General features: G+C 40.6%; 2 protein-coding genes and 1 pseudogene across 4 annotated transcripts in view; 2 read left to right on the top strand and 1 right to left on the bottom strand.

The window, feature by feature from the left end:
* Positions 1-663: 663 nt before the first annotated feature.
* On the bottom strand, positions 664-1,388 carry LOC131491084 (small ribosomal subunit protein uS5-like; annotated as a pseudogene).
* Positions 1,389-8,959: 7,571 nt separating this feature from the next.
* LOC131504403 (thioredoxin-like) lies at positions 8,960-9,382 on the top strand. The gene has a single exon (XM_058716644.1). It carries the CDS (start codon positions 8,991-8,993, stop codon positions 9,306-9,308), a length of 318 nt encoding a protein of 105 aa, XP_058572627.1. The 5' UTR covers positions 8,960-8,990; the 3' UTR covers positions 9,309-9,382.
* Positions 9,383-11,558: 2,176 nt separating this feature from the next.
* ZNF326 (zinc finger protein 326) overlaps positions 11,559-23,250 on the top strand; it is a 35,111-nt gene continuing 23,419 nt past the window's right edge. For 2 of the 3 annotated variants that reach the window (XM_058716640.1, XM_058716639.1), the window contains exons 1-2: positions 11,559-11,707; positions 14,209-14,253. In XM_058716640.1, the coding sequence (XP_058572623.1) occupies positions 11,692-11,707; positions 14,209-14,253 (61 nt within the window). In that variant the 5' untranslated portion in view covers positions 11,559-11,691. The remainder of the gene's footprint in view (positions 11,708-14,208; positions 14,254-23,250) is intronic. The other variant, XM_058716641.1, reaches the window with a different exon arrangement.

Below are 23,250 nucleotides of genomic sequence, written 5' to 3'. Positions count from 1 at the left end.
ACAAACTGTGAGATCATGACCTGAGCTGAAGGTGGACATTCAGCTGTCCGTACCTCCCAGGTGTGCCCAGTCACCTTCTTTTTAAAACGTCTCATTTTCTGGGACACTTGGGTAGCTCAGTTGGTTACATGATGGACTTCGGCTCAGGTCACAATCATGCGGTTTGCATATTCGAGCCCCATATTGGGCTCTGTGCTGTCCGCACAGACACTGCTTCAGATCCTCTGTCCCTCTCTCTCTCTCTGCCCCTTCCCTCCTTGTACTCTCTCTCTCTCTCTCTCCCAAAAATAAATAAACATTAAAAAAATAAAAAAATAAACAACTCATTTTCCTATACTCATGTGTTTCTTTGAAAACAAGTATGAGGACTGATTGGTTAGAATAATGTGCTTCCAGAAGTATCTGGTAATAGGAAGGCCACTGATTGATCAAATGCACTACCTGCTTCCCCTTAAGGACTACATATTGGTCAGAGTACTACTCCATATACTTTTTCTTTCTTTCTTTCTTTCTTTCTTTCTTTCTTTCTTTCTTTCTTTCTTTCTTTCTTTCTTTCTTTCTTTCTTTCTTTCTTTCTTTCCCTTCCTTCCTTCCTTCCTTCCTTCCTTCCTTCCTTCCTTCCTTTCTCTCTTTCCCTTTCTTTCTTTCTTAACAGCCTTTAATTCACTTCATTTTTCTTGTATAAAACCATGTGGTGGCCAGAGCTGGAGCCTGGGTCCTCTCCATGAAACTCTGGTGTGGGCCTTTATAGATAGTCAGTGAATCCTGATAGGGAGACTTGGTGAACACGGTCTCTTTCTGGAGGTCAGTGGTGAGTTAGCTGTAGGTCTTGGAAATGGCATCAAAAGGGGCCTTGGCAAAGTTGCCCAGTGCAGCCAAAGTGTAGCAGTCGTCAGTACTGGCCGTCATCAGTAGTTTCTTGGGCACAGGGGCTGACACAATGCTAGTGCCTCTGGGGGCAGGGATAAGGCACATCGGCACAGAGCCACAGCGGCCGGCCAGCTTGCATGGGACACTGTGGGGCTTGCTGAGTGTTTCCCCCAGTAGCCTTGCTACATGGAAATGATGGAAAGCTTGGCCAGGATGATGACTCCATGGATGGTAGAGGCTACCTCCTTGGAGCACTTAACACCCAGACCAATATCTCTATTGTAAACTCTGTTGGCAACAAATACCTTGAACCTGATCCCCTGGCCAGCATGGATCTGCTTTTGCACAGGCATAATCTTCAAAACCTTATCCTTGAGGGATGCCCCGAGGAAAAAGTCAATGATCTCAGTTTCCTTGATGGGCAAGGAGAGGGACAGAACTCTTCCAGGGATTTGATCTTCATGTCCTTGATCAGGTGACCCCATCTTGGTGACCAGATTCTACTCTCTGTCTTTGGCCTGGCCTTGACCAAGGTGACAGATGCAGCTGCCCAAGCCTCTGTGGAAGCCACTGCAGCCAGGGCCCCAGGGCCCTCCTGGACCCTGGACACAGCACGGGCAACATCTGCCATTGGGTGTTTTCTCAGAGAAGAAACTACTTTCCTTTCTTTGAGCCAGATCTTAGCTGGCTCACTCTGCGTCAGGACTGAGTATGAAACCGTACTTTGCCTTGTGAAAGGCAAAGTAAGCTTCTTTTTCAAGACAGGAGCATGAGCCTATGTGCACTTAACCTCCTTGCTAAGACTCCACTGGAATAAAAGTAAACAAACATGGGGAAAAAAGTGTGTGAGGGGAAAGGGTGGAAGCCAATGGAGTGGAGATTTCAAAAAATGTCTGAAAGATAAAAAGTGAAAGGGAAGGATTAATGGTTGAATTAAGGAGAAAGTGCCACAGGCTAGAATATACAAGATAAAATGACAATTAGAAATTTGAGAAAAAGCAAATTCTGAACAACAGAGTCACAGACCACGCATGAAGCAAACTACATTCGGGCATGAATATAAGCGGTGAAAAGAGTGCAGAGAAAAGGCAATCAATTTGACCTTGATGCTAGAAATAGCCTCATTTGAGAGACCCAGGGGTTATAACACTGGGTTCATGGAAAATGTAATCCTAGCATATTGATATTGAATAGTGTCTATATCAATAATAAAGTATATGTGGCATATTGACTTGTTTCCATTATTTTGTATTTTAATAAACTTTATTTTTAACAAGTTTTTGATTTATAGAAAAATGTAAATACAGTAGACAGATCAACTATTATTAACATCTTATGCAAATATTAACCATTTGCTATAATGAATGAATGAATATTGATACATTGTCATTAACTACAGTTCATACTTTATCAGATTTCTTTAGTTTTTCCCTAATGCTTCTATTTCCATTACATTTAGTCATTCTGTCTCGTTTGGCTCCTCTTGGCTGTAATAGTTTCTCATACTTTCCTTGTTTTTGAAGACCTTGATAGCTTTGAGGAGTACAGGTCTAGAATGTCCATCATTTGACATTTGTCTAATGTTTTTCTTATGATTAGATTGGGGTTATGGGTTTTTCAGGGAAGACCACAAAGGTCAAGTGCCATTTTGGCACATCAAACCAAGGGCACATGCTATCAACATGACATATCGAATTAACACTCTTGTTGAACTTGATAACCTGGCTGAGGTTGCGTTGGCCAGGTTTTCTCTAATGTAAATTTACCTGCTCTCTCACTCACACTGTACTCTTTGGAAAAAAGTATATAGTCTTTTTAACTTCTAAAGTCAACCTATAGGCAAAGTAGAAAAGACTTTTTATGGTTGCGGCGAAGAATGTAAACAGTAAGAATTCTGTTGGTGGTACAGGGCTGCTGATGAAAATGAAAGGGAGAGGAGAAGTAGAACAATGGGAAGGGGCCAACGCCTTCATTTTATAGAGGAAGAAATGCACAGATGCTCTATTAAAAAGAAATAGCAATTCGAGTCCTTATTTGGAAACATAAGTGATTAGTTCTAATAGAGGAAATAAAAAACCATCATTGCCATTAAATATTAGGAAGAGAAGGGTAGTACGAGATACATGCTCATTTTCATACTGTGTAATCAATTGATATTGACTGAAGTTGGTAATCTAAGAAGAGAGATACAGAGTGCAGTGAAAGGAAACACCAAATGATCTCACCCCAGATTGCAGCAGGATTCTTACACAGTCATGACACTGAGGCTTTTTAATTTCCAGGAAGCAACTTTATTCCTGCCGGTACTGCTCAGTTGGGTTTGTGCTTGAAGAATTGAGCACTGAACGTCACATGGCATAGTTTTTAAAATCTATTTTCTATTTCTTTGTCTCCCATATATGGTAACACACACAAACATGTAGTTTGATTAAGCAGTCTCAGTTTACAAGGTCATGAGGGATGGTATCATGTAGGTGCATAGCCAGGTTACCTTGAAGTTTTCTCTCCCTTTTTTTCTCTCTCCTTAGGGAGGGGAACCTACCACAAGATGAAACCAGAGTTTTCATCTCTAGAGGGGAACAGAGTTAAACAAGGAGAAGAGGAAATATTGTTGCTTTTCACCGGAAGTCCTTTTATAGTATTTCATTTATTACCATTTGCACAAATCTTTTGCTTTAAAAACAAAGATGATGTGAAGGGTGGTGCCAGGACTCATATTAGACCACTTAATATGACCTCTTTTGTGTAGAACCTACCTTCAGTGATCCAATCCAACCAGCCATTCACACAAACCACACTACCATGCAACATTTTGTTGAGGCAGAAACTTACTTCTGAGAAAGTAAAGGGGGTAATCTTAGGTCTTTGATTGGTGGGAAAGACATTTAAGAAAGAACTCCTTTTGTTTCCCTTGAAATAAGGATTAGGGAGATTTTATTTTTATTTATTTATTTATTTAGGATTAGGAAGATTTTAGTTGCAAAGGGGAAATTGGCTGAAAGATGCATCAACTCTCTGGTTCAAAAGTATTGGCAGTCAGTGGAAATCCTCTGCGTGTTTCCTGTGTTTAGCATTTATACAGCATGTTTCAGTTTAAAAGCCCTTTACTGTCATTAGTTAATTACCTCCCAAGGGCTGCAGGGTAGTTACAGGGAATACTGGAACCAAGCCAGCTTTTAGAGCTGTAAGATGTACAAGTGTCTATACTAGCCCCAATTCAGAGTGTAGTTGTTACACCATTTCCCACACATGGATCGATTGGTTAATGTGTGGTTATTCAATCTCTAAAGTTCCTTTTTTAGACTTGACATTTTCTCAATAAGTACAAGTTACTGAAACAGAAGAGAACTTATTCCAATACCTTGTCTTGCAAGTGTCTCGAAAATCAGCACTGGTAACAGTTTTAGGTTTATCATTAAATAAGAATCTCCAAAGTGAAGCCTAAATACTGGCATTTATTAAAAGTGCCTGAATGATTCTAGAGTAGAGCCAGACTTGAGAACCACTGACTTAAATGACCAATAGAGAGAGGCTCCTTCCTCTGTTCCCAACAATATCTACAAAGAGAATGAAATACAGCATTTGGCTAAGGAGAACTAATTGTTAATACATGTTACATTTTGTTTTGTATCAAATATATATACATATTACATATCAAATATATATATTATATATATATTACATATCAAATATATATATTATATGTATATTGTGTATATATATACATATTATATATGTATTACATTATAAAAGTGTGAAAGAAATTTGGAGAATATAGAAGACTAAGTATGCATGCCTGTGAGTACATAAAAAGTCATCACGAAAAAGAATCACAGTTCATGTTTTACAATTTTTCTTTCCATCTTATCTTTATGCTTTGTCTTTTAAAAAAAAATATTGGTATTGCTATTATCAGATTTCACATACAATTTTGTATCCTGTTTTTCAAATTTACCACTACAGTGTTTTCCATTGTTCCATGCTTTAAAAGATCATCTCTAAAAACAAAATCTACTGAAATGAGGCAAACAGGGAAATTTATATCCACAATTGAACCAAAATAGAAATTCAGGTACTTTTAGAGCACAGGCCCATAGGAATATTTTCTGCTCCGTGTCCTTTCACAACATCTTAGACCAGCAGGAACTAGATAGACACGTGCTCCATTTCTGTAGCCAAACCTTGACTATATTTGGTGTGTGGTGCCCTCTACTGGGTCTCCTAGGACTGTGCCCTTTTTCTGTTTGTAAACTCTATGTGTTGGGTTGACTCTCAAGATGGGGGTTAGATTGTATGTGTGCATGTTTGAATTTTGTATGTTTGTATTTTTATTTACATTTGTTTCCCTAATGTAGAATTGAAGCTATTTAGATACAGAAGCTGACTATGGGTCTGTTTCCTTCTTATTCATTCAACAGACACTTTAGAGTCTACCTTGTGCCAGGCATGGTTCTAGCAGGCTGGAGACACAAAGATGAGATCTCCACCTTCAAGTGGCTCATTGTCTAGTGGCAGAGACCCTACTATCCAAGGCCTGGATAGTCCCACAGGAGAACTTGACTCCTTGTAGATCCTTGTCCTCCCCTCTCTAGGAAAACCATCCTCTTCAATGAAGCGTGCAGCTTTGGGAGAGACACATGTGGCAGAGCCAGGAAGAAAGGGGACACCTTTCCAGCAGGGCAGATCTACCAAATCAATTCTGGCAATCAGTGGGGTTGACAGATGTCGCAGACAGCTTGCTCTCAATTTACTTAGAAGATTAAAATTTATGATGGACTAAACACATTAAGAAGATGAAATGAGAGGTGATAATTCAGAGGTTTAACTGAGACCCTAATAGGGAATAAACCTCATTTTCTAGAAATGTATACTTTATATAATTTATACCTAAGGAAAGCACTTCTGTGTTTGGAATTTCACCTTGCTTTTTGGGGAAGGGAATGCACATGAAACTAATTGAGTTTTTCTAATCTGAGAAAGGCCTAAAGCACAGGATGAGGTGGGGAATCTCCAAAGCATTCATGATCACTTCTTTTCCTACATAACTCTCTTTGACTGCATTAGTACAATTATGCAAGATTGGGAGATTGGCAAAATCTCTCTCCTTTTTTTTTTTTTTTTTAACGTTTATTTATTTTTGAGACCGAGAGATAGAGCATGAACGGGGGAGGGTCAGAGAGAGAGGGAGACACAGAATCTGAAACAGGCTCCAGGCTCTGAGCTGTCAGCACAGAGCCCAATGTGGGGCTTGAACTCACGGACAGTGAGATCATGACCTGCGCCGAAGTCGGATGCTTAACTGACTGAGCCACCCAGGCGCCCCTCTCCTTTTTTTTTAATGTTTATTTTTGACAGAGAGAGAGAGACAGAGCATGAGTGGGGGAGGGGCAGATAGACAGGGAGACACAGAATTCAAAGCAGGCTCCAGGCTTTGAGCTGTCAGCACAGAGCCTGATGCGGGGCTTGAGCTCACAGACCGCGAGATCATGACCTGAGCCGAAGTTGGATGCTCAACCGACTGAGCTACCCAGGCGCCCCTCTCCTTTTTTTTTTTTTTTTCTTTCTTTTTTTTTTAACCTGAGAACTTTGGTGATGATATTGAATCTCCAAGGTTGGCTCCAAACAGCAATAGACCATGATTATATAATATTTGTCATGTATATGGAACCAGTAATTTCTCATTGTGCAGTCTTGGACAAGGAACCTAACTTTCTCCTTAATTTACCTCATGTGGAAAGGATATAACCTATCTTATTGTGAGGATACAAGTAAGGCATATGAAGAGTCCATCAAAATCCTTGTCAGGCAAGAGCTGCTCGGTAGAGCACAGTAGGCACTTCAGAATGATAGAGATGCACAAAAGGGCTCTGGAGCCAGGCTGCTTGGGTTTGAATCTTGGCTCTATTCTTTTCTTTTCTTTTTTTTTTTTTAACAGTGTGTCCTTGGGCAAGTAACTTTACCTTTATGGGTCTCAGTTTCCTTAGCAGTAAAGTAGGGACAATAGTACTACCTACATTATAGGATTCTTTTTTTTTTTAATTTAAAAAATGTTTATTTATTTTCGAGAGAGAGAGAGAGAGAGAGGGAGAAAGAGAGAACATGTGCATGCACGCAAGTGGGGAGGAGCAGAGAGAGCAGGAGACACAGAATCTGAAGCAGGCTCCAGGCTCCAAGGTGCCAGCATAGAGTCTGATGTAGGGCTCAAATCCACGAGCCTCAAGATCATGATCTGAGCCAAAGTCGGATGCTCAACCAACTGAGCCACCCAGGTGCCCCTACATCATAGGACTCTTAAGCAGATAAAAGGAGTTAATACATGTAAAGTTCTTTGGAACATTTATTAATATATAGGGCTTAATAAAAGCTAATTATTATTTTAATTGCTATTTCTTTTAGCTTTTAGAGACACCTGTGTCTTTTTCAAGTTGTAAATTAAAATTGGAGAGAGACATCTTCTCATATGTATAAAATACATCCATTCAGTGCTGTTAACACTAGCTGTTTTCAGCCGATTTCTATTGCTGTGGTTCTGTAACCAGCTCTCCTTGGATAAGTCCTCAGAACCCTCAGTAGGAATTACTTTGCTTATGTTAAGTTTGGCTGCTCTGCCTTAAGACAGTCATTTTTAGTACTTGACCTCCCTCTCTAAGTATTTATGCATTCCCTAAAGAACATGGAGAAGAAGAATTATTTGGAGCCAAGTGGGAAGGCATTGTGAAATCAGAACTCCCCTTTGTAACCCTACTGTCACTTATTCTCCAAAATAATTGTCGGATGCTGTGGTTTTGTGCAGAGGAAGCTCTGGGCACTCACTTTCAGTCAGATGCAGTCTTTTCTTCAGTGGTGATTTTGCTTCTCCTCCTTAACATACAGCGCCACTGTGCTACCTATAGGCCATATAAAAGGGGTACATAGAAGGGTCTCCATTCCCAAAGAGTATGAACAAAGAACTAGACAAGGAATACAACTAAAAAACTTACTACAACAAGAATCCAACTGTGCTAACCACTATTAAGGTGACACAGAGGGAAGGGGATTCTGACTAAGAGCTTAGGGAGAGGTTTAAAAAGAGGCGACATGAATATTGAACCTTGAAGAATGGCAGAGGAGGAAAGGAAACACAATAGAAGCAGAGAGAACAGGGTGAGCAAAAGCTTGTGAAAATACACAGCTTGTTTGGGGAACAGCAGATGGTCCTGTGTTGTTGGAGCAGAAGGTATGTATGTGGAGGGTCAGGAGATGAGGAACAGAGGTCCCTGGGTCCTCAGGGAGCCCACGCACCTCGCTCTTCTCAGGTTCTGGGGAGGGCAATGGTAGGGCTTCTTTGACGGCTCCCTCAGGATCAGGTCTTAGATGTAGCTCCCCATTTCCTCCTTCTCCCTGCAGACTTCTCTTGGCATCAGCACATCATCCTTTTAACCTCTGCACTTAATAAAACATATTCTCTTCTGTTTTCCAATAGGCTTAGCTGTTCTGGCATTTACTAACCTGCCACCTACTGCAAAATAAATGGAGAATGAAATAGTCTAAGACTTTGTACAAAACCTTGGCCCCTCAGGGTAAAAATCTAAGCCTAAACAAGTGGGAACAGGCCCGGTTGCCTGGCCAGTTTCTGGGGGACTGGAAAGAGATGACAGTGAAGGAAGAAAACCATGTTTGGCACATAGTTGGTGCTCAATCAATATTTGTTTGGTAAAGGAATTAAGGGATGGCTTGAGGGACTCTCAGGTATTGCAAGGCCTCTCAGGTATTGTGGGGTATCTAGGTATGGCCACCTGCTTCTGCCTTGGGAAAGAGGAAGGAAGGGGAGAAGATATCTATGTATTCTGGCTCTCCAGGCATTTGTGCTGAGGCCAGTTTTCTTCTTGAGTTAGGAGTTCCATGATTGGTAATTTTCTCTTTTAGGAGAGAAAGAAGGGTGTGTGTGTGTGTGTGTGTGTGTGTGGTTCCCAATACTTATTTCCTTACACTCATGCCTGAATACCACGGGTTACAAACCATTCCTTTGTCATGATACCAAGAAAAATAAAAAGTTAAAAATGTCAAGAGAGAGCTCTGTCCAGCATTTAGGATCCAGTTACATGGTCCTTACAGCCGCTTGTCAGACCCCAACCGCCAAAATGGTGAAGCAGATTGAGAGCAAGTATGCTTTTCAGGAAGCCTTGAACAGTGTAGGGGAAAAACTTGTAGTAGTTGACTTTTCAGCCATGTGGTGTGGGCCTTGCAAAACGATTAAGCCTTTCTTTCACTCCTTCTCTGACAAGTATTCCAACATGGCGTTCCTTGAAGCAGATGTGGATGACTGTTGGGATGTTGCTTCAGAGCGTGAAGTCAAATGCATGCCAACCTTCCAGTTTTTTAAAAAAGGACAAAAGGTGGGTGAACTTTCTGGGGCTAGTAAGGAAAAACTTGAAGCTACCATTAATGAATTAATCTAATTATGTTTTCTGAAAACATAACCAGCCATTGGCTGTTGAAAACTTGTAAATTTTTTTATTTACCAAAAGGAAAGATCAAGTATGAAGACTGTATACCCAATTGCCATCTGATTATATAAATGGCAATAAAATATTAAGTCTACCCTTAAAAAAAAAAAAAGTCAAGAGAGTTCAGTTTTACTTAGCAAATATATGTGCTCAGCACTTAGGATACAAAGAAGACTTGATTCTAATCTCAAAGGGCTTCGAATGTGGGTAGACATAAAGCCAAACAGAGTATTTACTGCAAGGGAGATAGTGCTGTAACAGGTTAGCTCAGGGCCTTGCTACTCCAAGTATGGTTTCAGCAGCAGCAGCAGCAGCAGCAGCAGCATCTTCTGGAAACCTGTGAGGAATGCAGACTCTGGCTCCAACCCAGTCTGACTGAGTGTGCATGTGAGTTTTAATGAGATTGCTAGGCGAATCATATACACGTTAATATTTGAGAAGTACCGGCCTAGGGTGCGGGGATGGGATGTGGGTGTGTTTCTTAGAGGAAGTAAATCCTGAGCTATGTTTTGAGAATGGGTAGGGTTAACTGGGTGGTATCACAAGCAGAGACAAAAGCATAAGTAAAAGTTTAGTGGCATGAAGAAGCATAGGGATGATTTGGGAAGCGGCTTAAAATTGATCCACAAAAGGGAGAGAGTGTAGGAGAGAGGAGGAGGGAGAAATGTAGGAAGATGGCAGGTCAGGCAGTGGCCAGATCCGGACGCACGTGCTCTAGGTTACGTAGCTTTGACTTGATCTAATCCATGATAGAGACGCATGATGAGATGTTTGGATTAGTGTTTAGAACACCGCAGCCCTGAGAAGCCTGAGAAATCAAGGCCAAAGGGCAGAGAAATTATTTAGGAAGATACAGCAACAGTTTGGGAGAGAGAGAATGAGAGTAGTTAGGTACTGCAGGTAGTGCGGTGGGAATGGAGAGAAGGGAACAAGTTTAAGAAACTTTAAGAGGTAATAAGCAGATGAAAGACTTCAGTATGAACTGGCGTGAGAGAATGGGAGAGAGCTGTGCCTTGACTAGATGAATCGGGCAGGCTTCCGGCTAGGATTAGTGGGTGGTTGCTCACCACACCACTAACAGAGATGAAAGAATAAAGGAGGATGAGCAGGTTTGAGGAGGGAAATTATGAGTTCAGTTTTCAACATGTTCAGCTCAGGTGACTAGGAAACATGTATAGGATGGGGGAAAAAAAGAAAACAAGGGTGGAGAATGGGTGAATCAATCAGGGTGGAGAAGGAAAGTGATGAGGAAGAAAAAATGCCCTGTCCAGGTTTGGGGCTATGGTAATATACATAGTATATCTGTGAGTTTTTCCCCCAGCCCTATTTCCACAAGCTGCCTTCTTGGAACTGGTTCCAGAAACTGGTTGGATCTCAAAGAAGAGCAAATGGTTTTGATTCATGGTTTCCTATCCTGCAATCAAGTCGTTGTTGACACTATTTCCTCGACTAAAAGAAAAAAAAAATTAAACCTGGAGTTCAAGCTGCTCCAGGGTCAGAATGAATAGTTGTCTTTTTCCATATTGACCTGTGGGGTGAATAATTTTGGCCACTTCCCCAACACTACTTCCAAAGTAGTGATAATACAACGCCAAGGTGTGTGGATATTTGTGGTCATTCGTCAGGTTCTGGAGGACTTCTGCCACAAATCATCCCTGGTTTTGAACTTTTACAGCACTTTCATTTTGGACCTTAAAATTCAGAAATTGGTAATAGCTTGTTTTGGATCATTTCCATAATTATTTCCTATTTTGCAGTCTGTTCTCTGCTCACAGAGTAAAAATCGTCTGGGACTTCAGCGTCTCCACAGCAAAAAGTCCAAAAACACGTTAACATTTTCGGTACAGTCATCCCCAGCCAATAAAAAGCAAAAGGTCGGCACGTGGTTTATTAGTTTGGGCAGGAGGGAGGTATTCCAACTAGATCCTTTCGCTCTTGCCAGGATCAAACATGGCGGGCCGCAGCCAGAATTTCCCGAACACCCAGTTCGCTTTCCCGTGACCCTAGTCAGTCTTCGACGCTCCTCTTTCTACCTTCCTTCCTCCTCAGCCGCTCCCAGAGGGTCAGCACTCGGGAGCGCGACAGCGGGCCTCCTTCCCGCCCCCACTCGAGGGTCCGCCCACCATCCCGCGCCAGCCAATCGCAGGCCGCGCTGCGGCGGCTGGCAGCGCCGGCCGGCCCCGCCCCTCAGCCTCGCTGTGGCCTGCGGCTCCCGGGCCGGTAGCGCCGCTGTCGGTCGCGAGGACGGGTGGTGTGGAACCGCGGGTCGCGGGCGCTCGCCGCCTGCCACAGCTCAGCCCAGCGTCGCCGAGGCTGTGAGCCCCGAGCCTCCGCCATGGACTTCGAAGACGGTAAGCGGCGCCTCTGGCTGGTCGCCACGGCGGGCGGGAGGCGGGGTGGCCGCCCCGGGGGTCTGTTTACGGTCTCAAGATGGCCGTGTGGGCTTTGTTCTGCGGGCCCGGAGGCCGCCCGCCCGCCGCGGGCCCAGTGCCCGGAATCGGCCTGTGTGGGAACCCGCGCGCCTTGTCGCGCCCGCCCGGCGCCCGCTGCCGCCGGGGACCTGGGAGTTCCGTGCCGGCCTCGGTGAGGGGAAGGGCGCGCCCAGAGCGCCACGGCCTCCGGTCTCGGGCCCCGGACTCGCGCTCCGGACTCGCCCCGGCCCCGGTGCGTGGAAATTGCCCCGACGCCTCCCAACTCCCCGGTCTCGGGCAGAGGGGCGGGTGGGGCCTCCCCGGCCTCGCGTCGCGTTCGCCTCACAGGGCGGCTACCCAGCTCGTCCGTGTAGTAAATCCCCAACCAGGTTGCTTCTTAACAGATACAATTTCCAGAGGCTTGTTCACGGTGATGTTTCTCGTCTTAGTTTGAAGACGAGTTTAAAGGGCGTCTGTAAGTGACAAGTATAGGTAGATCTCTGTGCCGAATGGAAACCTGAGCTATATTACTGGTTAGCAAACTGGGCTGTTTATCCACCAAAATTACCTGGTCGTTAATCCCTAATTTCAAATAGCTGCGTGAACCTAAGCATTTTTTCCTCTGGATTGTGTATGGATGGGACTTAAGTTAGAATTCTGGCACGGCATCACATGCCCTTCAAATTCAGCTCTGTGCCCAACCGCCTGCGTTGGACTTAACGTTTAAAGAAACCGTATTCCAGCAATACCTTTCAGCTGTCTCTCACGCTAGATTTTCACAGGCTCCCAGAGTAAAATTAATTTGGTTTTCACCTTGTCTTCAGATCTTGCCCAACTTTTATAGGAATTGGTGTCAAGATAAAACGAGTCGGTTAACGACAGCGTTAGGGAGACGTGGAAAAGGGTTTCAGTGATTAAAGTGGTCTTAATCCTGAGTAACCAGACGTGTCTAATTAAAACCGGCTCGCTAACTAGTTGTAAGCCCCTCACCCAACCGAAACAATTATATTAAACATTGAATGTACTGTGATCTCAGCATGAGTCTGACTAGACGATCTTTTTGATCTTTGATTTGATTTCATGCCAGAAAGAATTAAAGCTGCCAAATCTAAGTATATGAAAGGGGGCTGAAAGAACCCATGTTTAAAAAAGTTTATTTGTTTATTTTGAGAGAGAGAGAGAAAATCCCAAGCTGTCGGTGCAGCGCCAGATGTGGGGCTTGATCTCACGAAGCCTGACATCGTGACCTGAGCCGAAATCAAGAGTAGGGCTCTTAACCAGCTAAGCCACCCAGGCGCCCCTGGGATAACCCTTTGGTGGAGCCTTTTCAATTAGTTTGAAATAGGAAGCCCAGCTGTTAAGAGTAGCACACTCCGGTGTTTTTGTTTGTTTTGGTTGGACTTTGACTCATTTGGATACAGATACCTTAAAACTATGTTTATTTGAAGTAGCGAAGCTGGGAATGAAAGTTAAAAATACATTGCTATGTTTTCATACCAAAGTTTGATGATAGTACCAACACTCAGGGTACAGCAGAAGCTACCCAGGTGGGGGGAGGGAACAATGGGAGTGGTCCCCCCCCCCCACCAAGGGAATCCATTTTCTGTAGAGAGTTGAAAAACAATAAAACTTAGTTTGCTTACTTTTTATTGTCACCATGTGCCTGCAACTCCAGCGTTAGTAATAAAATTATAAACAGTGTCAGTGAGTAAACACTCCTCCTCTCTCTTGCTTCCTTTTCTCCTTTACTGCTATATTTGGGAGTGGAATTTGACTAACAATACATCTGAATCTAATCCTATGCAGCGTAGCTGGATTCTGTTGCATTCAAGGGATCACTGTATCAGCTTTCTTTCTTTTATTATTTATTAGTAAAATTAATTAAAGGACTTAACAATTGCCAAATCCGTTTTAACGGAAATTGCCAATATGGTTTTTGGTGATGTCACATCCTGGATAGATACAGTGAAGGCAAACATATATGTTTGTGTATATGCATTCTCAAATAAGATCTTGAAAACTTTAGAGAGTGAGTAGGTAAAAGAAATATATTTAACTTTGAAACAATTACATATTAGATACAATCAATTCTCACATGGCCCTTTTTGCAATATTTGGTACATAATTTAATCTATCTGCCTTCCTTTTGTTTCCCTGTATAAATCAGTACTGGATTCCCTTTTTTGGCAATTATTGTATATCAGGTGTTAAAGCGAATTTTTACATTTTAGTAATTTGGATGATTGGCCTCTTGGGGAGATAATGAAGAGAGATACATGTTTTTCCATATTAAATGTTTGTAATTATTTACACTCCATTTTTGCAGATAATAGAGTTAATGACATTTTAAGAAATTGTGTTTGATTTGAATAGATGAGTATGTAATTTCAGACTTTTGCTAATATTGCACTAATTTCTTTCTGTTAAATGTGTCTTCATAGATTATACACACTCTGCTTGCAGAAATACTTATCAGGGCTTTAATGGTGAGTATCCTCTTTTGTTTGCTCTTAAATAATGTTAAAGGAATGCATTTCACTTTTTCTCTACATGCACATAAAGTAACAATGTAAAAAGCCAGTTCTACCTTGTTTCAGTCATTGTTTTGTCTCTTAATGTATCACTGCTCAGTGTTAATGTGTCACACTATGTATAGTTTTTGAATTAAGGAATTTGGGAATCAGAAAAAGTCAGGGCTATTCCATATAGTTTGACTCTTTTGTTAGAATTATGATTCCTTTACTTTATTCCAAAAGGCCTTGACTACATTCTGAGTGATGAGTTACAAGAAACTGGTCGAGTTCTTTTTGCTGACTGAGAAGCTTTGGTATTGAATAATGTAGATTAAGTGGATTATTGTCTTGGTTTTATATCGCTTCTATTGTAATACATTTTGACCTTGTTTTTGAGGTCATTTGCTTTAGTGTCTAAATGTGTTTGTATATAAAGAGCTGTCTAGAGGAGCACATGAAGAAGCCTGATTGTTTATTTTATTTTTTTAAATATTTTTTTAATGTTTACTTTTTGAGAGAGGGAGACAGAGCATGAGCAGGGGAGGGGCAGAGAGAGGGAGACACAGAATATGAAGCAGGCTCCAGGCTCCGAGCTGTCAGCACAGAGCCCATTGTGGGACTCAAACCCATGAACTGTGATATCTTGACCTGAGCCGAAGTTGGACACCCAACCGACTGAGCCACCCAGGAGTCCCTAAGCCTGATTGTTTATTGACTTAAGCATGACGTTAGAGTTGTGACTACAGAGCTAGATAAAATCATAAGAGGTAGGCAGAGTACAGTTGGATGTTATTTTGATAGTTATTAAAGTTCTGCCAGACAGGATGATAACACAAAAAAGAACGTGGAAGAATTCAGTGAGGTAAAAAAGGACCCCCATAGAGTGGAAGTACACATATTGATTGCCAGAGAAAAGGAAAATTCAGCTGTGTACAGAATATAATATATTCACAAAATAAAACTGAAGCAGGTGTACTAAATAAAACCATGTGCCATTTTATGAGAATAATTGCTGTCCAATTAATTTCTGTGTATCATCTTTAAGAATTTAGAGAAACTTTGTATTTGATGTGGGCTATGTGTAGGAAGTAGTATATATTGAGTGCTGAAGAATACCTTTTTTTTTTTTTTTAAGTTTATTTCTTTTGAGAGAGAGAGCATGAGCAGGAGAAGGGCAGAGAGAGAGGGAGAGACAGAATCCCAAGCAGGCTCTGAATTGTCAGCCCAGAGCTGGATGCAGGGCTTGATCTCACAAACTGAGATTGTGACCTGAGCTGAAATCAAGAGTTGGATGCTTCACTGACTGAGCTATCCACATGCCTCTGGTTGTTGTTGTTGCTGTTGTTGTTGTTTTCTTAATGTATTTTTGAGTAACCACTACACCCAACCTGGGGCTCAAACTTACAACCCCAAGATCAAGAGTTGCATGCTCTACTAACTGATCCAGCTAGTTGCCCTTGAAGAACACAGTTTTGAACAGGAGAATGTCATAATAAAACTACCAGAGGAACTTTAATTTGTATCCACATTTAGGTAGATTGAAAACTGGAAACTTAGAGGAGTGCCTGGCTGGCTCAGTTGGAAGAGTATGTGACTCTTGCTCTTGGGGTTGTAAGTTCAAGCCCCATGCTGGATGTAGAGATTTCTTAAAAATAAAATCTTAAAAAAGGAAAAGAAAAGAAAAAAACTGGAAAATAAGCTAAAAAGCCATTTAATAAATTTAGGTGTTAGGATTTAAAGATCCTGAACTTGGGAGAAGACTAGTAATTTTGAAAATAGTAAGATGTTTCTAGAGAAAATTAACAGAACTTGCAGGTTGACTGACTAGTAATGAGTAGAAAATTGAGAAGGATGAATAAAAACGAGTCCAAGATTTTAAACTGGAGTGAGTAGGACTAATACGTTCACCAAAGAGAGACATTTGGAATGATAAAAGGCTTCAATTTCTAGTAGTGTTCACCAGAGATTTGGATTCAATGTCTAAATGTAGGACTTTGACATGTAGAGTCATACCAGGCCAGAAGTTTATTTTCTTAATGTATAGTGATGCAAAAAAAACTTTAGCAATTTCTATCACAGTGATGACTTTTTGCTTAAGAGATGCACTTTATTTTTTATTGAAGTATAATTGACATACAACATTACATTAATTTCAGGGGTACAGCATGATGATTCACTGTAGGAAATGATTTCACTGGGAAAATGATTACTGCAATAATTCTAGTTACCATCCATCACCATATATAATTAAATTTTTTTCTTATAATGAGAACTTTTAAGATTTAATCTCTTAACAGTTAAGTCATCATGCTATACATTATATCCTGTGACTTATTTTTTCCCCTCATGACTTATTTTTTTATAACTGGACTTTTGTACCTTTTGATTCCCTTTGCCCACCTGCACTCTCCCCTCTAGAAACCACTAACCTGTTCTCTGTATCTATGAGCTTGGCTTTTTTGTTTTGTTTTGTTTTGTTTAGATTCCACATAACAGTATTTGTCTTGCTTTGTAACTTATTTCACTTAGCATAATGCCCTCAGGGTCCATCCATGTTGTTGCAGATGGCAAGATTTCATTCCTTTTTATGGCTGAGTCCTGTTCCTCGTATATGTGAACCCCATCTTTTTTATCCATTCATCCTTTAGTGGACACTTAAGTTGTTTCCATACCTCTCCTATTATAAATAAAGCTGCAGCGAACATGGGGTGCATATATCCTTTTGGATTAATGTTTTACCAATGTTGTGAATTTTATTTTTTCTCTTAATTTTAGTTCCAACAGTGGTTTTCATCTGAGGGTGATTGTTAGATTCCCCTGGGGAGCTTTTCCAAAGTGTGTTTGTTTAGGTCATACTCTAGTCCTCTTGAATTTTAGTTTTAAATAAGGGATCCCTGGTTGTGCATGTGATGAAAAAGTGCTGTGAATGATTTTGGAATGCATTGCTGGTTAAAGATCATTATTTGACAACACTTTGAGGTCTAGGTTATCTACACTTCATACATGAGGAACTTAATTTCAGAGATGTAATTTGACTTTATTCATTTAACAAATATTTCTTGAGTGACTGCTGTGTATTAGATACTATTCTAGGAACTGGCAATATAGCAATGAGCAAAATGGAAAATATTCTTGCCCTTGTAGGGAGTACAGTCTAGTGGGATGAATTGGAGAATAAGCAAGATAAAGAAGTAACACATATTGTATATTAGATGGTAACAATTGCTTAGAAGAAAAAGGCCACAGAGGATGTTGGCGGTGGTGGTGGTGGTGGTGGTGGTGGTGGTGTGTGTGTGTGTGTTGGGGAAGGACTTGCTAAGGTGACCTTTGAGCACAGATTTGAGAAGGTGCGGATGCAAGCCATGGCTATCTAAAGGGAGAATGCTGTAGGCTTTAGCAAATTCGAAGCCAAATGAAGCCAACAATACAATTCATTGTTAGCATTGTCTTTTCCAGCGACTGAAATGAAGTAGAAGGTACTGGAAAATATGTCAAGTTCCAAATTTCCTCCACACCGTTTCCTGGAAGGAAGTTGTATTTTCAATGATTCCATGTTTCCTTCCTGCCTCACAATAACTCTTTTTATATAAACAGCAGAGAAAAAAAGGAGAGCATTCCAGATAGAGGAAAGCAGGAATAAAGGTACAGCTGAGTACATTGTGCTTCAGAGAGACTTAAGAAGAATGTTTTGACTAGAGCTGATGATTTTTGCTGAGCAGTCTTAAGACAGAGTTAGAGTGGTGAGGTGTAGCCAAAGGCATTGAAAATCAAAGATAACTTGTTTATATCTAAGAGACAATAGAAAATAAAGACCTGAAAGAGTAGAGGGATTGAGCAGTGCGGATACAGAGAAAGAGCATTCCAGGCAGAGGGAGCAGCAGGTGCAAAAATGGGTGTGTGCATACTGTGTTCTAGGAACAGCTGAGGGTCTAGTATACCTAGAGTAGAGCGATAACGGGAGGAATGGTAGATGATGAAGTTAAGAAGTGATAGGTAAATCATACAGGGCAGTATTTGTCAGATATAGCAGTTGACTTCTTTTTTAATGTTTATTTATTTATTTTGAGAGCAAGCGAGTGAGCGAGCATGAGCTGGGAAGGGGGCAGAGAAAGAGGGAGAGAATCCCAAGCAGGCTCCACGCTGTCAGCACAGAGCCTGATGTGGGGCTCAATCCCACAAACCGTGAGATCATGACCTGAGCCAAAATCAAGAGTCGGACACTGAACCAAGTGAGCCACCCAGGTGCCCTACAAGTATTGACATTTTGGACTAGATAATTCTTTGTGGGGGGATGTCTTGTGCATTGTAGACTGTTCAGCAGCATCTTTGGCCTCTGTGCACTAGATGTGAACAGCACCTGCCCTTTGGTTGTGAAAACCAAAAGTGCTTTCAGAGATTGTCAAATGTCCTCTGGAAGGCAAAATTGTCCTTGGTTCAAAGCCACTGGTATAGGGCCTTACGGATTATTTAAGGGTTTGGCTTTTACTTCAGGCAAAATGGGAAGCCATTGGAAGTTACTGAGCATTGAACTTTATTTAAGTTTATTTATTTAAGTAATCTCCACATCCAGTGTGGGGCTTGAACTCATGACCCCGAGATCAAAAGTTGGCATGCTCTTCCAACTGAGCCAGCCAAGTACCCTGAACATGATTTAAATTCACATTTTAACAGATTTATTCTGGCTGTTTTCTTCAGAATAAACAGAAAGGAAGCAAAAGTGAAAGCAGGAAAACTAGTTAGGAGGCTGTTGTAGTAATGTAGATTTGAGATGCTGGTGGCCTGTATCAAAATGCTAGTAGTATGGAGGTGGTGAACAGAGGTCCTATTTCAAGAGTTGGTGTGACACAGCTTGTTAATTATTTAGATAAGTCAGTTGTTTTTTCCTGTTACTCCTCAGCTCCTTCCTTATGATTTAATTGTAACTGAGTTTTAACATTTGTTGAACTTATAGAGTGATCAAAGCAATAGAATAGATTTGATTTAAAACATGAGGTCGGTTTTTGAGTGAATTACTTTCATTTTATAATAATAATAAAGATATGCTATATTCTTCTAGTTTTATTAATTTATTTAAAAAATATTTTGATGTTTATTTTTGAGAGAGAGAGAGAGAGACAGAGTGTGAGCGGGGGAGGTGCAGAGAGAGAGGGAGACATAGAATCTGAAGCAGACTCCAGGCTTTGAGCCGTCAGCACAGAGCCTGACGCGGGGCTCGAATTCATGGACCTCGAGATCATGACCTGAACTGAAGTCGGAGGCTCAACTGACTGAACCACCCAGGCGCCCTGTTCCAGTTTTATTTTTAAAGTGATTTCTAAGTTCATTTGGTAACCTGGAAGAATGTTGTTTATATAGAAGCAGTCATCTTATAGAATCTATATCCCTGTAATCATACTGATTACATACAGTATAAAGACTTTTCCTTTTTTCCTTTTTAAATTTTTTTTTTTTTTCAACGTTTTTAATTTTTTATTTTTGGGACAGAGAGAGACAGAGCATGAACGGGGGAGGGGCAGAGAGAGAGGGAGACACAGAATCGGAAACAGGCTCCAGGCTCCGAGCCATCAGCCCAGAGCCTGACGCGGGGCTCGAACTCACGGACCGCGAGATCGTGACCTGGCTGAAGTCGGACGCTTAACTGACTGCGCCACCCAGGCGCCCCTCCTTTTTTCCTTTTTAATTAACTGAATAGTACTATACTATGAATAATAAGCCAAAATCATTGCTATGTAGTTTTCTTAATTTTTGTGTACTCTACAGTGCCTGGCATAAGGTGGGTGTTCAATAGTAGTAATTTATGACTCCATAGTGAAATAAAAACACAGAATAAAAAACTAAAAGATTTAGTATCTGAAGGCAGCCTCTGCGAGCTCAAAATTGAAACTCGCAGAAATAACAATATGAAACTTTTTGCTTTGTTTATCTAACTGAACTTAGCTCTAAGATTATTTTTTAATATGAGGCTTAGAGGAAGGCTTTTTATTTTGAAATTTTTATTTTAATTTCAAAATTGTCCTCTATCTGAGATAATATAAGAATAAATTACCAACTCTAAAGACAGATAATTGACATCGGGCTCTGTGCTGAGTGTGGAGCCCACTTAACATTCTCCCCCCACCCCAATACCCTTCTCCCCCACCTGTGCTCGCTCTCTCTCTCTCTCTCAAAAAAAAAAAAAAAAAAGATAAATGACTATTTTATTAATCTAGAATTGTGTTGTCTAATATGGTAGCCATTAGCTGCATGTGACTGCACACTTGAATGTGGACAGTTGGAGTTTAGATGAGCTATAAATGTGAATAATGTGCCCCATTTGAAGTCTTAGTATGAAAAATGTATTAATAAACTTTTTGTGTTCTGTTATGCTTATTGGTACTTACAAGTTTTATGTAATTCTAAATTTCACTGAAAAGCTCAAGTTTTATCATTGGCAGCAAATGCTGTTAGTTGTTTTCCTTTAAGTGACAGTTTTACTTTGTTCATTTTTGAGAAAATGCCAAATGCTCAGTCTGTCTGTCTAGTAAAAATAGTATTCTTTGTAAAAGTGGCTAATTTCATTTCACAACCAAGCACTTGCACAATGGCTTTTCCTGGCAAAAACCGTGATACTTTGGTATGCAGCAAAATTGCTTTTTGTGCTACAGACACTACCAGAAAGAAATTGTACTCAAAAGTCATAGTTTAATAAAATTGATAATTCTTAACTGTTTCATCAAGGACATTTTTAAGTAGAGATGGCCCTTTTTATTATTTTTTTACTGCAAGTGTGCAGTATTAAGGACTGCAATGACTGCTAATATCCTTTGGTGCCATTGCCTTGATTTGTGGTGTGGGACCTGCAGTTTTACCCACCAGTGCTTTTGCGTCTTCAGTGCAAATGTCAGCACTGTGAAAAAGGCAAATAATGTTGCAGTGTTATTTATGAAAATAGTTTGATCTTGTGGATCCCTGAAAAGGTCCTAGCAACTCGCAGTGGTGAAGAGACTATTCTTTGAGAACAATGGTTCTGGGGTATATACAAAATTAGTAGAAATCAGACCCTGCCCACAAGATGAGTGTACATTTAGGATGAGGCCACAAATAGCAGAACATAAGGCAGAGTATCCTAAGCTCCATATAAGAGCTATAGACTTTTAGGTATTTAGAAGAAAGAGATGATAATCAACTGAGATGGTATCATTAAATTTGATCTTAAAAGGGTTAGTATTTGAAATGGACTTTTAAAAGATGAGAAGATTTAAAAAAAATTGTTTTTTATTATATTTATTTATTTTTGAGAGACAGAGTGAGACAGCACAAGCGGGGGAGGGGCAGAGAGAGAAGGAGACACAGAATCTGAAGCAGGTCCCAGGCTCAGAGCAAGTGTTCAGCACAGAGCTCGACAATGGGCTCGAACCCACAAACCGTGAGATCATAACCTGAGCTGAAGTCGGTCACTTAACTGACTGAGCCACCCAGGCACCCTTAAAAGTGAGAATATTTTTTTTTTTTAATTTTTTTTTTCAACGTTTTTTATTTATTTTTGGGACAGAGAGAGACAGAGCATGAACGGGGGAGGGGCAGAGAGAGAGGGAGACACAGAATCGGAAACAGGCTCCAGGCTCCGAGCCATCAGCCCAGAGCCTGACGCGGGGCTCGAACCCACGGACCGCGAGATCATGACCTGGTTGAAGTCGGACGCTTAACCGACTGCGCCACCCAGGCGCCCCAAAAGTGAGAATATTTTTTTTTTTTCCAACTTTTTTTTTTTCCCAACTTTTTTTTTTTTTTTTTTTAATTTTTGGGACAGAGAGAGACAGAGCATGAACGGGGGAGGGGCAGAGAGAGAGGGAGACACAGAATCGGAAACAGGCTCCAGGCTCCGAGCCATCAGCCCAGAGCCTGATGCGGGGCTCAAACTCACAGACCGCGAGATCGTGACCTGGCTGAAGTCGGACGCTTAACCGACTGTGCCACCCAGGCGCCCCAAAAGTGAGAATATTTTAAGAAGCAGATATTTGGGGTGTTAGCTGAGAGTGTTTCACATAGAAGCAACAGCATAAAGCTAGAAGGGTGGATACATATTGGACTTTGAGAAAATAATGTCATCTCTTTGGACTGTAGTTCCCTAATCTATAAAGCAAGAAGATTGAATTTTATCATTTAGGTTGCTTCCAGCTTTAAGGTCGCAAGATTCTGAGTGATATTTTTGTGAAGTTGTTGCTGTTGTCATTATTATTAGGACCAGAAATATTTAAGTGGTTGTAATTAAAATTTAGTGTTTTAAAAAATATAAATTAAGGTATTTGCTCTTTGTATATTGTTGTATTTATTAGTGTATAAAATTTGAGGAGGGTGACAATAAAGGATTTTAAAGGACTTTATAGGACACATTCTAAATGATTTAAAAATATCATTTTTATAATCATAGTAAATTTATTTTATTACCTCTTTCGTTGTATTTTTTACATCAGAGGTTGGGATATAGATGGAATTGCAGTGTAATAAGACATACTTAATACCCTTAATGTATTAGAATTTGTTTTGTGTGTGTTTTGTATTGCTAGAGTTCACATTCATTCCCTATTCAGAGTATTTGAGGATTTAAATATTTGTTGAGTTGTTATTTATAGGTGTAATACCACAGGTTGGTCCCCTACTCCATGATTTTTACTTTTTAAAAATGTCTATTTCGGTTAGTATATGAACAAATTTAAATTAGGCTAATTGAAAATGTGGCTGCTTCTGAGTTTTTAGATCTTTTGAGAGCAGCTAGATGCAAAAAAGTATACTTACAACAAAGTTTTTCTTCTTGACATTAATAAATGATTTTTTTTGAGAGTAGGAATTATTATTATATACTATGTAATAAGCTAATATAGAACCTTAAAGTAGCACCCTAGTCAAATAGATGTTGATTAAATTAAAAATAATTCTAATATAGAACTTTCTTAGTTGACAATGTTTTTTTGAAAAATAGGTTTTATTAGC

The sequence above is a fragment of the Neofelis nebulosa genome, chromosome 2, assembly GCF_028018385.1.
Source record: "Neofelis nebulosa isolate mNeoNeb1 chromosome 2, mNeoNeb1.pri, whole genome shotgun sequence".
Taxonomy (NCBI): domain Eukaryota; kingdom Metazoa; phylum Chordata; class Mammalia; order Carnivora; family Felidae; genus Neofelis; species Neofelis nebulosa.
The sequence above is the reverse complement of the archived record's forward strand: the minus strand, read 5'-3'. Positions and strand labels throughout refer to the sequence as shown.

What these genes read in the sequence shown, in the direction of transcription:
- LOC131504403 (XM_058716644.1), top strand. Translation starts at nt 8,991, where the DNA reads ATGGTGAAGCAGATTGAGAGCAAGTATGCTTTTCAGGAAGCCTTGAAC.